The 15,222-nt window shown below is 53.4% G+C and overlaps 2 protein-coding genes across 3 annotated transcripts; one reads left to right on the plus strand and one right to left on the minus strand.

Moving 5' to 3' along the window:
* The first annotated feature begins 795 nt into the window (after positions 1-795).
* Positions 796-10,487, plus strand: ASH2L (ASH2 like, histone lysine methyltransferase complex subunit). Of its 2 annotated transcripts, XM_086767863.1 has the most exons (17): positions 796-936; positions 1,360-1,429; positions 2,348-2,493; positions 3,176-3,264; positions 3,608-3,702; positions 3,832-3,927; positions 4,156-4,251; positions 4,474-4,549; positions 5,146-5,163; positions 6,483-6,576; positions 6,950-7,167; positions 7,385-7,552; positions 7,902-8,095; positions 8,518-8,610; positions 8,959-9,057; positions 9,331-9,390; positions 9,819-10,487. In XM_086767863.1, the coding sequence occupies exons 1-17, from the start codon at positions 797-799 to the stop codon at positions 9,924-9,926; spliced, it is 1,860 nt and encodes a 619-aa protein (XP_086623989.1). In that variant the 5' UTR covers position 796; the 3' UTR covers positions 9,927-10,487. The 2 variants fall into 2 exon arrangements, with proteins under 2 accessions (XP_086623989.1, XP_086623990.1); XM_086767864.1 differs by lacking the exon at positions 5,146-5,163.
* Positions 9,970-13,817, minus strand: STAR (steroidogenic acute regulatory protein). The gene is made up of 7 exons (XM_086767866.1): positions 13,736-13,817; positions 13,026-13,139; positions 12,639-12,766; positions 12,401-12,559; positions 11,641-11,825; positions 11,348-11,441; positions 9,970-11,259 (listed from the first exon to the last, which is right to left on the minus strand). The coding sequence occupies exons 1-7, from the start codon at positions 13,797-13,799 to the stop codon at positions 11,152-11,154; spliced, it is 852 nt and encodes a 283-aa protein (XP_086623992.1). The 5' UTR covers positions 13,800-13,817; the 3' UTR covers positions 9,970-11,151.
* Positions 13,818-15,222: the final 1,405 nt, after the last annotated feature.

The raw sequence follows: 15,222 nt of genomic DNA on the forward strand, positions 1-15,222 counted from the left end.
AGGGACCCCTCTCCCCTGGTCCTGCTCCGGGTGGCGCTGGGAGAAGGGGAAACCAAGGTGGGGGCAGAGCCTGGACGGGGCTGTGGGGGTGATGGGGACGGTGTTCACGGTCCCCTCTCCAAGGAGCAGGACCCCCCCCCTCCCCCGAGGCCACAGGGTGCAAGGGGGACAGGACAAGGGGGCTGGTACCGCTGGGGCAGCGACGCCGGCCCTGGGGGGCCCTGGGAGTCCGGTGCGGCGGGGGCTGGCAGTGGGACGGGACGGGGGAACCGTCCCGCCGTGAGCCTCCAACACTGCCGAGCGGGCCAGGGTGGCCGCGGGGACACGCGGCTGGGTGTCAGACCCCGGCCTGGCGCTGTGTGTGGCCCCCCGAGGTGTGAGGAGCCGAGCAGGGGGTCCCCCCCGCCTCCGCCGGCCAGGGGGTTTGGCAGAGCGGCGGCTGGCGGGGCGGCACTCCCCCCCCGCCCGGGGGGAAGCGTGCCAACCCTCCACGGGGACCCCCCGGCTGCCGGCGGGAGGGCTCTGAGCACGGGGCCCAGGGGCGCTGCAGTTTAGCACCCGCGAGTCGGCCTCGCACCTAGCTCCCAGGCTTTGGCTGGCTGACGTCACGGCCAAACAGGGTGACGTCACGGCCGGGCGGGTGACGTCCCGGCCTTGTCCTTCCCGCGGCCGCCGGCAGGTGGCGCCGCTCCGCCCCCGCCCTGGCGGTGGGGCCCACCCGCGGCCGTTGCCGTTTGAAGCGGGGAAGTCTCGCGAGAGCGGCGCCGCCTGGCGAGCGCGGGCCGGGCGGGGGGCGATGGCGGCGGCGGCCGCGGCCGGAGGAGTTGCTGCTGCTGCCGCCGTGCCCGAGGGCGCGGAGCCCGCACCGGAGCCTCCCCCCGCCGCCGCGGAGCCTCCGGCCCCGCCTGAACCGGGCGCCACCGATGCCGAGAGCGGGTACGACCCTTCCTCCCCCCCGTCCCTGCCTGCAGGCCCGGCCCAGGCCCCTGCTCCCCGCGCGCGCGGCCAGGGCTCGCTCCCAGCCCCACAAAACCGTGAGGGCTCTGGGGGAGTCCCTGCCCCTTCCCCCTGCCCGCCCACCTCTCCCTCCTCTCTCCCGCCCCGGGAAGCCATGGGTTTCCCAGTGGTCCTTCGGGCCGCCCCGGTCCGCACCAGGCTGCCCCGGTCCAGGGCCCGGGACCAGGCTGCCCCGGTCCGCGCCAGGCTGCCCCGGTCCACGCCAGGCTGCCCCGGTCCGCACCAGGGCCTGGGGCCAGTCTGCCCCGGTCCACGCCAGGCCCTGGGGCCAGGCTGCGCCCTGCTGTGGTTCCACCCCGGCCAGGTTCCACCCCTCTCAGGAGCTCATTTCTGCTCTCACAGGGGGGATGCTGCCCTGGTCGATGTCACCACCACTCTGGAGACGGAGTCCGCCAACGGCAAGGATCCCCTGGTAGGTGGCTGCGGGCGGCCCGGGCTCGCTGGGAGAGGCCCAGTCGCGGGGGCAGTTCTGCAGAGCCGGGACAGGTAGAGAGTGGAGAGCGCCCGGAGCTGGGCGTGCAGCCCCGCGGCGAGGTGCTGCCTGGACGGCCTTGCCGCCAGACGCCACAATTTGCTTGTCCCTGCAGCAGGGCTGCTGTCGCATGGAGTCTGCGTGGGTCTGCAAGAGCTGCACATCCGGACTTGGAAATCGTCCTTCCCTCTTGTGGGTCACTGCAGGCTGAGGCTTTTCCTTGGGGCACCTGTTCACCAGACTGCTCCCCCTCTCCTTTCTCCCGTTTTGGTTTTGTTTTTTACCTCCTCACTGGTACATTTTCCCAAAGATTCTTACCTGGTAGTGATCTAGTGTCTTTGCACAGATGGCAGGGGAGGTGCAAGGGCATGAGATAGCCATGGGTTGTATGTGGTGTAGAAGAAGCACAAGCATAGAATATTTTTTCTGAAGGTGAAATGTTCATAATTAAAAAATAAGTGTCTGGCGTGCCTGACGTGTTAGTAGTGGTGGAAAACTGAGGGTGCTTATTAGTCCGGAGTCAGGGGTAAGAAGACATAGAATGTGAAAATATAGTTGTTAAAAAAACCCAAAATCTGAACGTATTTCTGTGGTTCAGACAAGAAGGATTTCTCATCTTGTTAGCTCCAGTTTTAGTTGTTTAAAAAATTATTGTGGCAGTTATGTCATGGCTCAGCTGCTCAGTTCTGACTGAATCCATGAAATACTCCAGCTCACGCCATGGCTGTGTATTAGGGGAAGAACGTTTATTCCCTCTAAATCCTCCTGTCTTGACAGGTTACTGCACAAAACTTCTTTCCTGTCTGATTCAGTCAATCTTTAAGCCGGTCCAAGCTTGCTGATCTGCTCTGGTTGTAGGAAGCCGCCGGGGACAACTCCGAGGCCTTGGATGCTCAGGCAGGCTCGGTGGATGAGGAGAATGGCCGGCAGCTCGGGGAGATAGAGCTGCAGTGTGGAATTTGTACCAAGTGGTTCACAGCAGATACGTTTGGCATCGACACCACGTACGTAAGCTCCGCCTAACGCCGGGCGGGAAGCTTTGGTTCGCACAAACGGGAGTCTTGGGAGTGTAAATTCCCAAGGGCAGGACCCTGTGCGGGTCCTTGGGCACCTGGAAACCAGCGTGTCGTGTAAATAACAAAAGCTGTACCCAACACGGCGGGATGTGTTTACATTTCAGCTGGAAAAAAAAAAAGTGCCTCTGCGCACAAGCAGGGGGGTTCCAGCAGACATCTTAACTGGCGTGAACAAAAAGTAAAATCTTCCTGTAAGTGAAAAGTAAATTCAACCTTTTTTCTAGAACCTGTGTGGGACTGACCTTAGACTTAATAAAAACTTAACTTTTTTGGTTGTATTCTGTCCCTAAAAAGTACTCTAGACTTCCATTTACAGTTCCTTGGCTCAGGTGGAGCTCCTCGTCCAGAGCTTCGGGGTTGTCGTCTCTTATTTTGCTGGATGGATTTCAGGAGTTCTCTAAAACAAAATAATGATGCTTAGCTTGCTGACATTTTTCTCAAGCTTTGTGGCTTTCCTTGACGCCCACTGTAAACCTAAGTTGGTGAAAATATCATGGAACTTATGAAATGTTTCTGGTTTTGGAGGGAGAGAGAGGATAATTCATTTATTAACCAGATGTAATAAGTAAGGTGTGCACCAGAACTTACAAACCCCTGCGCTCTTTTCCAGGTCGTGTCTGCCTTTCATGACCAACTACAGTTTCCATTGCAATGTTTGCCATCACAGCGGGAACACCTATTTCTTAAGGAAACAAGCAAGTAAGTGTGAAAGCAGTTTCACGGTCGTTTTGTGAAGTTAAACCCAGACGCTTCGTTTCGTCTGAAGTCGGTGGGAGAGCTCTGCTGAAACTTTTCAAAAATGACCAAAAAAATCACATATTAGCAACAAATGTGTGTCTTTTTCTAAAAATATTTTGCTGCTAACTTACTAAGGTGGTGAAATTTTTCTGTTTAGCGTGGGCTGCTGGGTTAGGATGGAACTGGTGAGGGTTTTCCCGGTAGCGTGGATGCTGTGTGGTTAGTAATGGCTGAGTTACGTACGTGCGCGTTTGATCATCCCCGTGAAGCCTGACTGTAGCTCTGGTATGGTTTTGTTTTGAAGATCTCAAGGAAATGTGCCTTAGTGCTCTGGCCAACTTAACGTGGCAGTCGAGGACACAAGATGAGCACCCAAAAACCATGTTCTCGAAAGATAAGGTATGGCTGTTACAAAGTCAGCGTGGCTTTACGTAAGCTGTGATTTCACTGCAGAGCAAGTTCGAACAAATATTTGCAGTGAGACTTTCGGACCCAGACTGTTAAGACTCAATTTTATTTTTTTAACAGGATATTATCCCATTTATTGATAAATATTGGGAGTGCATGACAACGCGGCAGAGACCTGGGAAAATGACTTGGCCTAATAATATTGTGAAAACTATGGTAAGTGTTTGGAGTTGAGTTCGTGGAGGATTTTCTGTGAACGGTACAGGTGTCCGACGTCCGTGTTTGCTGGGGTCTGGACCGAGAGCTCAATGGTGAAGCTTCTAATGCTGCTTACGTAGTTGATATACGTGCTGGATATTAATAATAAATGCGATGATTTAAGCACTTTTTGATGAACTGGCTGTGATCTTATGCTGTGTAACTTGAACTCCTCCTCTGTTTTAGTGTAAAGAAAGAGATGTATTCTTGGTGAAAGAACACCCAGACCCAGGGAGTAAAGACCCAGAAGAAGATTACCCCAAGTTTGGACTTCTAGACCAAGTACGGAATTAGAGATGAAAGGAAACTGCCGTGGGGAGCTGGGGGGAAGGGGTGGGCGCTCTCTTTGCTGGTGGCTTGCGCTCAGTCAAATGAGCCAGAAGCAAAGTCACAGCGCGAGCCCGTGTTGTGCCAGCGACGTGTTAGCGTACTCTGGCACCTGGAAGTGCTGTGTTCAGACAAGTCTGCCAAGTCTGTCCATCACATTCTTTTTATCTCTTTCAGGATCTTGCCAATATTGGCCCCGCGTATGACAACCAGAAACAGAACAACGCTGTATCCACAAGCGGAAACTTAAACGGCAAGTGCTTTAGTCGGGCGGGGTTTGGATATTTAGGATTGAGCTGTGTTTCCCAGTCCTATAGCTGGGTGTCTGTGCGGTTACATCAGTTGAGATGCTGCAGTTAAACCTGTTGGGTGAACTGCGGTTGTGCTTATTGCGTTCCAGAAATGTTCAGCCAGTCTCACCGTGCCTTTCTGTAGAGACAGAGTAGTGCCACCTTCTTGTGAAGGTTCAACTCTTTCTCTTCATAGTGGCCAGCTAAATCAAGATTTTTGCAAGAAAGCTGAGCTTGTCAGTTTTCTTCCATAATGATTATAATTATTATAATACGTGTATGATTCAGATTTCCTGTTTCCCTCACTCTGAGATTTGAAAGTCGTTGGGGACAGTAGATAGTATTCCTTGTAACCGCTGCTTGCGCGTTACTGCCGTTACGTTTTGCGAATGACAGCTGCACTAACAACTCCAGCAGTAACTAACGGGAGGTGTTTGGGGCTCTCTAAAAGCGGTTTGTAGATTTCTAAGGCTGCGTTGTCTCAATTTCACACACTGGTTGTTTTTTCTTCGATTTCTGGCCGGTTGACCAATATGCGGTGCCACTTCTGTTCTTACAGGTGGAGCCTCTTTGGGAGGTGAATATTTACCTTTCAGCTTCTAAAACTTAAGTATTATTGTTTGCAAAGCTTTTTTGCTCAATTATCTTAGAAGCTAAAGTCGATTAAAAATCGAAAGCGTGCTTCGATACGATTGCAATAATACTTTAATACAAAACAGTTTAACTCTTTAATCTTTAGCAGTTAGAAGCTTTTAATTATCATATTCTGCCCCACTTGACTGTTCTATTTTCACTCAGTGTATTTTTACTGTGCATGATTTGACCTGATATTGTTGTAGTTTTAAATCTTAATGCCTAAATAAGAGATCTGAATCCATGAGCTGGTGTGATACTGTGATTGTTTGGGCAAATAAGCGGTGACAAACCGGAGAGCCTAAATGCTTATCTGCACTAAAACTGGCAAGTGCAGTTGCGATCGTGTCATGTTTGTGCAGAATATGGTATTCCTGCAGTGGTTTGGATCCCTTGCACTCCAAGGGGAATGCTGGTAATTGAAAAGCTGACCGTTTTTAGTTACGGCGCAGTATGCGGTTCACTAAGGTGTTTATCTGCAGTACATGCAAATTCTAGCGTGTTCCTTGCGAATCAGCAGTGATCTCTTTTGAAATGGTGTAATGATAAGATGCATATACAGTGTCACGTACTCAGACGTGCTGATATGAGTTTGGATACATCTGATGTGTAGCTTTTCCTATATTAGAGTTTTATTTATGAGTAAAAACCGAGTGCTACTGTTTAATTGTAGAGCTGATTTTGCTAATACTGAAGAGAAACACCTCTATTGCTTTTCATTTTTCCTCAACTTAGTTGTGTTTTATTTTATAGATGGAAATTTAATGTTAATTGCTTACTGCTTATTGGTGTCAGAGTGTCTCTCCAGCGTAGTGTGTCACTGGGATGATGACTGCTTGGAATCAGATAGCGTGTGCTGTAGGTTGGGTTTTCTGCTCCTTCTGCAGAAATAAGTGTGGACTGTGACTGGAATCTCCATGAAAGCCATTAATAATGCTTTTGAAGCAGACCACGCTGCTGCTCTCTGATCAGAGTCTTAATTCTCCCCTCAGAAGCTTGAGCTCATTTTGTTGATAAACCTCACTTAGCTTCCCCTCTAAATTTAGACATCTCAAAAGTTGTCAGGAAGCTACATAAAAGTTCTGGATTTTGCTGCGCTCATTTCAATAAAGTCTGTTTCACGTGTAAGTTCGGCAGATGGTATTGTGCTCGTGAACAGATCGTAATTCGGCTGCTTCTGCCCCTGTCGGTTTGTGGAGATTCCACGCTCACGGGCCCTCTCCGATCGTCAGCCGCCTAACGTGCCGCGGTTTCTGTGTTAAGGGGGAATTGCTGCAGGAGGCAGTGGGAAGGGACGGGGAGCGAAGCGCAAGCAGCAGGATGGAGGGACCACGGGAACAGCCAAGAAAACCAGAAGGTAAGAGGAAAGGTGATGCGGTGGCACGGTGATGGGCATCTGTAGCGAGGTGTTGTACGCTCGGCAGAGGCACGGCTTTACTTTTGTGTCTTAAGCTGCCTCCTGCCTCTCTCTGCCCTTGGTAGGTTCGTGGGGAATCGTGCCCTAACCCTGTGATGTTATTGGTAGGTCACATACTAGAAACTGTTTGAAATAGATGGGTGTACACTCGTTTCGTAGAGCAGCATATGCTCATTTCGCACCGACTCCTGGAAGCGAAGCGGCGTGCAGGCCGCGGGCGCTGCAGGTACAGCTCTGTACGAGGTTGTCCTGGGTTGGCTTGTGACTGAACCCTAGCCACCGGGAGATGCCAACTGTGGTTTTTGTTCCACAGTGACCCGTTGTTCTCCGCTCAGCGCCTGCCACCCCACGGTTATCCTCTGGAACACCCCTTTAACAAAGACGGATATCGTTACATCTTGGCTGAGCCTGACCCGCACGCGCCTGACCCGGAAAAGCTGGAGCTAGACTGTTGGGCAGGGAAGCCTATCCCTGGGGACCTCTACAGAGCCTGCCTGTATGAACGGGTCCTCCTAGCGCTGCACGACCGAGGTACGGAGCTTGCTAACCCTACGCAAGTTATATAGACAGCTCTTCTTGTGAGGGACCACCTTCTGTATCCTCACGTTACCGGTTATTGAGGTCTCAGACGTAATCGCTTAAGAGATGTAAATTTTAAATCCCTTTCTGTACGTTCGCTTGCCTTTTGACATCATCACACACTCAAAATCACAAACGAACTGCTCATATAATCTCTCATCCGCCGCAGCTCCTCAGTTGAAGATTTCTGACGACAGACTGACCGTTATTGGGGAGAAGGGCTATTCGATGGTACGAGCCTCGCATGGCGTGCGGAAAGGAGCGTGGTACTTTGAAATATCCATGGATGAGATGCCTCCAGACACAGCTGCCAGATTAGGCTGGTCACAGCCACTAGGTAAATATTTTTACCGAATATTTCTTAGCAGCGGATTCCAACTGGTCCCTATATTTCTTTCCCCAGTAATTTAGACCGAGGAGGGTAAGTCGTGCTCAGCTTGCTCGCTTCTTCGCTGCTTCTCTTAAGGGGAAACCCTTTCTGCAGGTGATCTGAGCTGTGCAGACCTGCAGGGAGGGTGGATCCGTTGTGCTGCTGCATGCTTGCCCTTGCTAACGCTGTAGTCAACGCATTTGTACTAATGGCAGTCGTATTTGTTAATGCAATTACTGTTCCCAAACTTGAAGTGGGACACACAGGTGCTCCTGCTGCACTGTGTATGTTCACGAAGAAACGTTGGTTTCTGCAGGGAACCTCCAGGCGCCTCTGGGATATGACAAGTTCAGTTACTCCTGGCGCAGCAAAAAGGGAACAAAGTTTCACCAGTCGATAGGGAAACACTATTCATCTGGCTATGGACAGGGGGATGTACTGGGATTTTACATCAGTCTGCCAGAAGATACTGAGACTGCCAAATCACTGCCTGACACTTACAAAGATAAGGTGAGGTGTGGAGTTCGCTCTCGGATTAAGTGTTGGCTAGGTGGAGGAGTGGAAAAAGGTTGCTCTAGCTTCACTCTGCCCCTTTGAGTGCACCCTTTCCATCCCACCCGTGGGTACCACTGTGGATCGTGGCGGAGAGGGCCAAAGCGTTGCTCTCAAGAAAACCAAATACCCAGAGGTTCTGCGAGGGAAGACTCAGCATGGACTGCTGCCTGAGATTGCCCACATCTCATTTCATCTTCTCTTTCCCTCCTGGTTCTCAGACACTGGAGGTGTGTGACTCGCTCATCACGGGTACTCTGACACAGCAGGCACGCCTGTCCCAGAGCAGGACTCCTGTAGAGCTGCCATTCGTTAGTATGTCACTGAAGGGAGCAGGTTTTCCGGATTACTTCTGAAGTGGTTGTTTTTTAATATTTCAGGCTTTGATCAAATTCAAAAGCTACTTGTACTTTGAAGAGAAGGACTTTGTGGACAAAGCGGAGAAGAGCCTGAAGCAAGCACCCGGAAGCCAGGTACGTTAAGTGTTGGCAGGTGGAGGATGCAGAACCTCGGGAAGAGCTGCGAGCATGCCAAGCTGGGCTTATTGTGGGTAATAATGGCTTGCATTTAATGAGCACAAAGGGAGGCTGATGATTAATTCTTCATCAAAAAAAACCAGAATGCTTTTATTAAAGCAACAGTAAGTGTGAGCTTAGCAAACCTCTGTGCACTTTGTAATGTGACTGTTGTCACCTAAGTGGTTGGCATCAGTAAAGGGGAGCGTAGGTAAGATGTAGTTCACAAGTGAGGGCATGAAAGGTCACATCAGTGGAGAAAAAAAAACAAAACAAACCCCCACCACTCTTCATTTTTCTTTTCAGATAATATTCTTCAAGAACGGTGCCAGCCAAGGAATTGCCTTTAAAGACATCTTTGAAGGAGTGTATTTCCCTGCTATTTCTTTGTACAAAGGCTGCACAGTAAGTAACACAAATTTCGGAGTCCGTCAATTTTAGTACCGTGAGGAGTGTGGGCAGTCTGGAAGCACATCAGGCAAGTGAAAAGGAAGGAGGAATTATTTTAGTGAAGCAACTCTGGAACCATGCTGCTGCTCACTTGTGTGACAGACCTTTATCAGACCCTCTCCTTTCATGCACAGGGTGCAGGCAGGCTCAGGAGTGGGAGGGTACGAGCACTGAGGACTACAGAAATGTGCCTGTTTTTTTGTATCTAACGCCAAATGTCTTCCACAGGTTTCTATAAACTTTGGACCATACTTCAAGTATCCACCTAGAGATATCACTTACCGTCCGGTAAGTAATAGCTGAAGCTTTTCACCCCCCACTTTGTCATAACCTCACAGCACTTCAACAAAAGGTGGCTGAGATTTTTGTGGTGGTGGGAGCTGATCTACACCAAGGCCGCATCTGTCCTCTGTAGTCCTTTTGGCTACAGAGGCACGTAGGCTATCTGTCCTTAAAAAATATTTAACAAAAACTAAATTGTAGAGTCTATCTTGTTACTCTTGACAGATTATAAAAATCCCTCTTCTTGCTTGTTTTAGCCTCTTCCTGATAAAGAAAGAGTGCCGAATTCCTGTTTAAGGAAACACTTGGAAATTATTTTTTTTTTTTTTCCCCACTAATGTCTTCAGGAGGGACACAGTCCTGATATGCTGCTGTACAGCAGGGCTAGTCACTCTGTCCTCAGCTTCATCCCTCAGCTGTCTCTCCCTTTGCAGATGAGCGACATGGGCTGGGGCGCTGTCGTGGAGCACACGCTGGCAGACGTGCTGTACCACGTCGAGACAGAGGTGGACGGGAGGCGAAGTCCACCCTGGGAGCCATAATGAAGTAGGCGGTGCAGCGCTAACGAAAACGACACACGGCGTCTCCAGTCAGGTGGTTTTTATTTTAGAGGAACATGCATCAGTCAGAAGGATCAGCCAAGGAGCAAACAAGCCGAGGCCCTTGCTGGCAGGTGGTGTGTAGATTTGTTACCTGCTGAAGAGTCAGGCACTGCACCGCTGGACTCTCAGTGAACGCAGTCCTGGTGAGTATTGTGCTATTTGTGGGCAGCTCTTGGCCTCTTCAGTGACTGTGGCAGTGTAGCTACCTGAAGCAGCAGGGATGGTGTTGAGATAAGGTGCCAGGTGCTGTACCTGGGCTGCGGCACTCCTTTGCTCAGCTCGCAGGCTGCGGCGGGACCTGCCTGCTGCACACGGACTCGCAGGAGCCCCACTGCCACTTCTGCTCCAGGGCTGGTTGTAAACAAAGAGCTTCAGCCACAGGGACCGTGGTGTTAAAGACTACTGCATGTAAGACTGAAATTTGGGCTTGCTCCAAACTGTATTTTTTTCCCCACAAACTGGAAGCCAGTTTAAAAATAAAGGCTTTAACTCTTACTGTTATTTTTGCCTTGTCACTGGTTGTGAGTGAGATCTGAACGCAAAGTCGCTACACTTGAGGGCTCTCAGGCTGAGGATCTGCTCCCTGCCTTGACAGGTTCTACAGGGCCTTCTGCCCACGATCCTCGTTGCAGAGCTTTGCACGAATAAATAACTTGACACTTTTTCCTGTACAGACACACACAAATAAATTAGAGCTGCTTCACTGCTGGGGGAGAAGGGAATAACATTTTTTAAGCCTAAGTAAGTGCTGCGTTTGTTTTGGGGGAAGGAGGGGAGTAAAATTCGAGGTATAAAGTCCTGCGTTTGCACCACCGAGCATGTGCTGGTCCTCCTGCCTTCCCAGTCAGGTGTCTGGGACCTCCCTAATAACTAATTAGCAAAGGCCTTTAATAATAGACACCACTGATTAATAAAGCTTTGTTTTCCTTAGCGGAGCAAATACAGGATCAAAAATTAGAAGTAAATCCTGCATTTGCCCAGGGAGGCCTCTGCAGCCTCCCTAACTGATGTGTTTCAATAAACTAAAGCTTTACTAGTAGACACCACTAATTCAGGAAGGCCTTGGCTAATTAGTACAGGCTGTAATTAATTGTATCTGACCTCCCCCATGACAATATCCCCTACTCTACCCCTGAACAAAGCGTTACACCAGGCGTCCGCGCGGTCAGCAGTTCACAGCCCCAGCCCGGGCCAGGCGCTGCCGCAGATGGGTGGCGAAGGCGACCTGCGTCTGGGACAGGACCTGGTTGATGATGGTCTTCGGCAGCCAGCCCTGCAGAGGAGCAGACGCAGCCGGTGAGCGGAGCTCGCCTCGAATACGAATCCTGTTTCTGCTGCCAAATGCTGGCTGCAAACCTTACCTTCAGGTCAATGCTGAGGAGCCACGTCAGCTTGGTTTGTGAAGGACTGCCGGTCAGCGGGCGCAGGATCATGCAGGTGGGACCGTTCTCAGCTCTGTAAGTGGACAGGCGCGCGTGGGTTAGACAGCAGCACCTGCCTGGGACACAGGAACTGCCAAGGAAACCCTGACTCCCGGAGTGCTTCAGCACAGCTCTCATTTTTCAGGCTGAGACAAACCTGAGCCCACACCAGAAGCTGGTGTGTGACTCTGCCTCACCAAACACCGCAGTAAGGGACTGCAGACGATGATCACCTGATAAACCCTTCCTGTTCCGGCATTGCTCCGTATTTTGTGGACATTCCGGCCAGGACACAGGTGGAGCCGCGTCTCTTAGCGCACCGGACGCTCACAAAGTCCCGTGGGCCGACAATGTTACCGGGGGTAGCGGCTGCCTTCTCGTGGGTGATCACCGTGTCCTTCCCAATCTTCTGGAGAATCTGCACGGTTTAGAATTAAAACATTAATTTGAAGCATTTACTGCAAACTCAGCTAAAAGCTAGCTTTGGTTACCCTGTGTTCAAATACATGCTCTTACAAAACTTCGGTGTTTATGGTGAGAAAAAAACCTGCAAATATCTGCTTCATCCCAGAATGCAGAACCTGACTTTTCAATACCTGAGAAGGGAAGGTGCTTCTCTTATTTCAGACAGGCTGTGGAACAGCAAGCCGCTCGTCCCTGCCTGTTGGAGCACCGAGCTGTTTCTCCTCCAGTGACAGCCCAGATTGAACCACAGACCCGGCCTGCTCCCTTGCAGTAACGAGCAAGCGCATTTCCTACAGCGTAAGGAGCAGACGCGCTGCTGCAGCAGAGCAATTACTGCAGAACAAGCTCCACGTCCTCAGCGGGAAGCTGGCAATACGAACTCTGCCTTCTCCACTCCCAAGGAATGGGTACAGACATCCCTGCGCTCCAGCCACGACGGGCAACGCCGTTCCTTGGCCCTCCCGAGGCCGCGCGGAGCAGCGCGCGTGTGAAGCCCCAGCCGAGCCAGGTCCGACGTGCGTTTCCTACCTTGACTTCCTTGACGCTGGGATTCCAGTCTCCCATCTGCTCCATGTTGTCCACCAGCTCACCATATACCGCGTCCAGGGGCTGGTCCACCACCACCTCCAGTCGGAACACCTTGCCCACGTCCGGGAGCACCTTGCTCAGCACTTTGTCTCCGTTATCCTGAGAGGGGGAGGCAGAATTAACATCACAAACATTTACAGCAGGACCAAGTTGTTCTGCTGCAAAGCAGAGCGCCTACCACCACCGTCTCTGTCTTCCAGCCGTCCTGGTCCCCGAGGATGCTGAGCGATTTCTGGAGGGCTTCCTCTCCTTGCTTGATGTACGACATTTCCATCTCGCTGAAGGGCTTCTCCTCCAGCCTCGAGCCTGCACAGGGCCGGACGGAGCAGGGGTGAGCGTAAGAACACGGCACAGCTGAGTAACACGCCATAAGGCAGGTGAGCTTTATCTACATCAGATACACTTCTCCGTGCCCAGGGGCTGGGGAAATGAACTCCACTCCCACTGCTCGCCTGCCTTCACCCTTCCTTCAGCAGAAACCCACGAGCAGGTTCTCCTCCAACCGCTCTCCTGAGCCCTGCCCTGTGCTGGTCCCCCCCGCACCCCCCGTCTGCTGTTCACTTACTGAGCAAGGAGCTCCTCCGGCGAACCTGGTGAATCCACGCGCTGGGTCCCACGCTGCGGCAGGCGAGCCTGCTCAGCTCCTGGCTGATGGCGACAGCAGCCTGTCTCCTCAGGCCTGAGAGAGAGAGAGAGAGATAGAGCGCATCACTCGCCAGCACCACACCCCACGCTGCTGAGGGGTTCCTTATTTATTTATTTATTTATTTGTTTTTAATTTCAAGCACGACACTGAAAAAGCCTCTGCCTGCCGCCTTCACTGAAGTCAGAGAGCAGCTGACGGCCACGGCCCTGCTCCGGGACAGGCGCTGTTGTCCTGAACAAACCTGGGCTTTGCTCCGGGTCGGAACCAGGCAGCACACAGGCAGCGGATGGCAGTTGTGAAAATACCGAGGAGCGATCACACGGGTGCCCAGGAAAGGCCACAGCAACAGAGCATGAGAATGCAAAACCCTCGCAGGCAGCGGGAGCGTTACCTACGCCTACGTCCCCCGTTCAGCAGCGGCACACAGCCGTCCCGCTTGCACCCCAGAAATAGGTCTGGGGGCAGAAAAAGCTCATGGAGACAGTAAAACACGAAACCCAGAACGCAACAGGGCACGGGGCGGGGACAGCGCCCCTGGAGCCCCCAGCCTCCTCCGGCACCGCTCACAGCAGGCAGCCCGCGGAGAGGGGCTCCCCCAGCCCCGCGTCCCAGCCCCCCCGGCCCCTCACCGCTCATGTTGCGCAGGTGCTGGTAGGAGATGGCGGCGCAGAGCTTGAAGGTGGCGGGCAGCATCTCTCCGGTGCAGACAGAGCCGTGGGCGACGGGCGGGTGTCTCTGCTGCGGGCGGATCCTCTGCCCCGGCTCTCCGGCGCTCGGCCTTAAATACTCCGGCTGAAGGATGCTGGCTTGTCAGCAGGGAGATAAGGGCCGTCACTTACGGCAGGGCCGTGGGGGCCAAGGCCAGCCCCGGCTCCTCGCGCATCTGCCGGGGGCCACGGGTCAGCACCGACGCGGCCGGCGAGTGGATGCACGCACACGGGCGCACGCGTGCTCGTGCGCTGTGCCAGCGCGATGCAGCCCGGCGGCCATGGGGGCATGGGCAGCGAGACGCGGGCAGGAAAGTGGGGCGCAGCCCCCTGCCCAGCGCTACGGTGCGCTGCGGGCGATCCCTGTGCCAGGGAAAAATCCGCTGCTCATGGACCTGGGGTCCACAGCACGGCTGCTCCTGCACAGAGCGTCCGCCATGGATAACAATCAGTTCTGACAAGTAACAAGGGATAACGGTGGATAATAACGGGTAATAACAGATCACAAGGGATAACGATGGATAACACCATCTCGGAATAACCGGCGCCGAGCTCAGCCCAACCTCAGCTAACGCCAGATGCGAGAGCCGGGGCAGCCGGGAGCAGGTCCCACCGCGGAGTCCCCGCAGCCCCAGACCAAACCCCGCCGGCGGAATGCGACCTCCTGGAGCCTGTGAATGCGCGTGGGGCCAGCAGGTGCCTGGGATGGCGCACGGCAGGGATGCTTCACACGCATTGCGTGGACGAGAGTGTTTCGGACGGCGTGCAGCCCCGCGCTAATGCGGCCTGCCCTTCAGCCCATATAAAATTGAATATTAATTTAATATTTAAGCGTATTAAGCCTCAGAGCCCAGGGCTGGGAGCGAGGGGCAGCCCGGCACCTCCCGCAGCGGCCGGTTTATCTGCGGCGGGCAGCGGCAGAGCAGCGATAACACTCAAGGATGAGGTGACATTTCTGGGATGAGTTACGGCCCCTGAGCCCCGCGCTCCCGAGAACCCGTGAATCACCAGCTGCTTCCTTTGACGTCAGCCCCGCGCCCTCCTGCGAGGAACCTGACCTTCCTCCCTGCTGTTGCAACAACTTGGCCAAGTGGGAGGTCAGCCGCTCGCCTCCCCCAGCTCGCCCGCCGAGCCCCTGAGAGACGATTCGGGTCCTACCTGCCATCCGTGAACGGCCCCGCTGCCCCCCGGGACGGTTCCTCTCCATCGCCGGGCTCTGTTCCCCGTCACGCGCGAGAGGAGACACCTCGCAGCCGGTTCAGCGACGCGCAGGCAGACGGAGGTGCCGGTGGGACCAGGAGGAAGCCAAAAGCTGCACCGTCCCCTTCCCGAATGTTTACTGGGAAATCACCGCCACAGCCACGCTCCTGCTCGCTGACCGGTGCCGCAGCCCCTGCGCAGGTTGGGGG

This window comes from Chlamydotis macqueenii, chromosome 27 (assembly GCF_036417535.1).
Source record: "Chlamydotis macqueenii isolate bChlMac1 chromosome 27, bChlMac1.mat, whole genome shotgun sequence".
NCBI classification, from domain to species: domain Eukaryota; kingdom Metazoa; phylum Chordata; class Aves; order Otidiformes; family Otididae; genus Chlamydotis; species Chlamydotis macqueenii.

What these genes read in the sequence shown, in the direction of transcription:
- ASH2L (XM_086767863.1), top strand. Translation starts at nt 797, where the DNA reads ATGGCGGCGGCGGCCGCGGCCGGAGGAGTTGCTGCTGCTGCCGCCGTG. An exon ending in CCATGTTCTCGAAAGATAAG is followed by an intron (nt 3,703 to 3,831) that starts GTATGGCTGTTA and finishes TTTTTTTAACAG; the next exon opens with GATATTATCCCATTTATTGA. An exon ending in CTTTGTACAAAGGCTGCACA is followed by an intron (nt 9,058 to 9,330) that starts GTAAGTAACACA and finishes TGTCTTCCACAG; the next exon opens with GTTTCTATAAACTTTGGACC.
- STAR (XM_086767866.1), bottom strand. Translation starts at nt 13,799, where the DNA reads ATGCTGCCCGCCACCTTCAAGCTCTGCGCCGCCATCTCCTACCAGCAC. An exon ending in GAACAGGAAGGGTTTATCAG is followed by an intron (nt 11,442 to 11,640) that starts GTGATCATCGTC and finishes GTCCACTTACAG; the next exon opens with AGCTGAGAACGGTCCCACCT. An exon ending in TCCTCAGCATTGACCTGAAG is followed by an intron (nt 11,260 to 11,347) that starts GTAAGGTTTGCA and finishes GCTCCTCTGCAG; the next exon opens with GGCTGGCTGCCGAAGACCAT.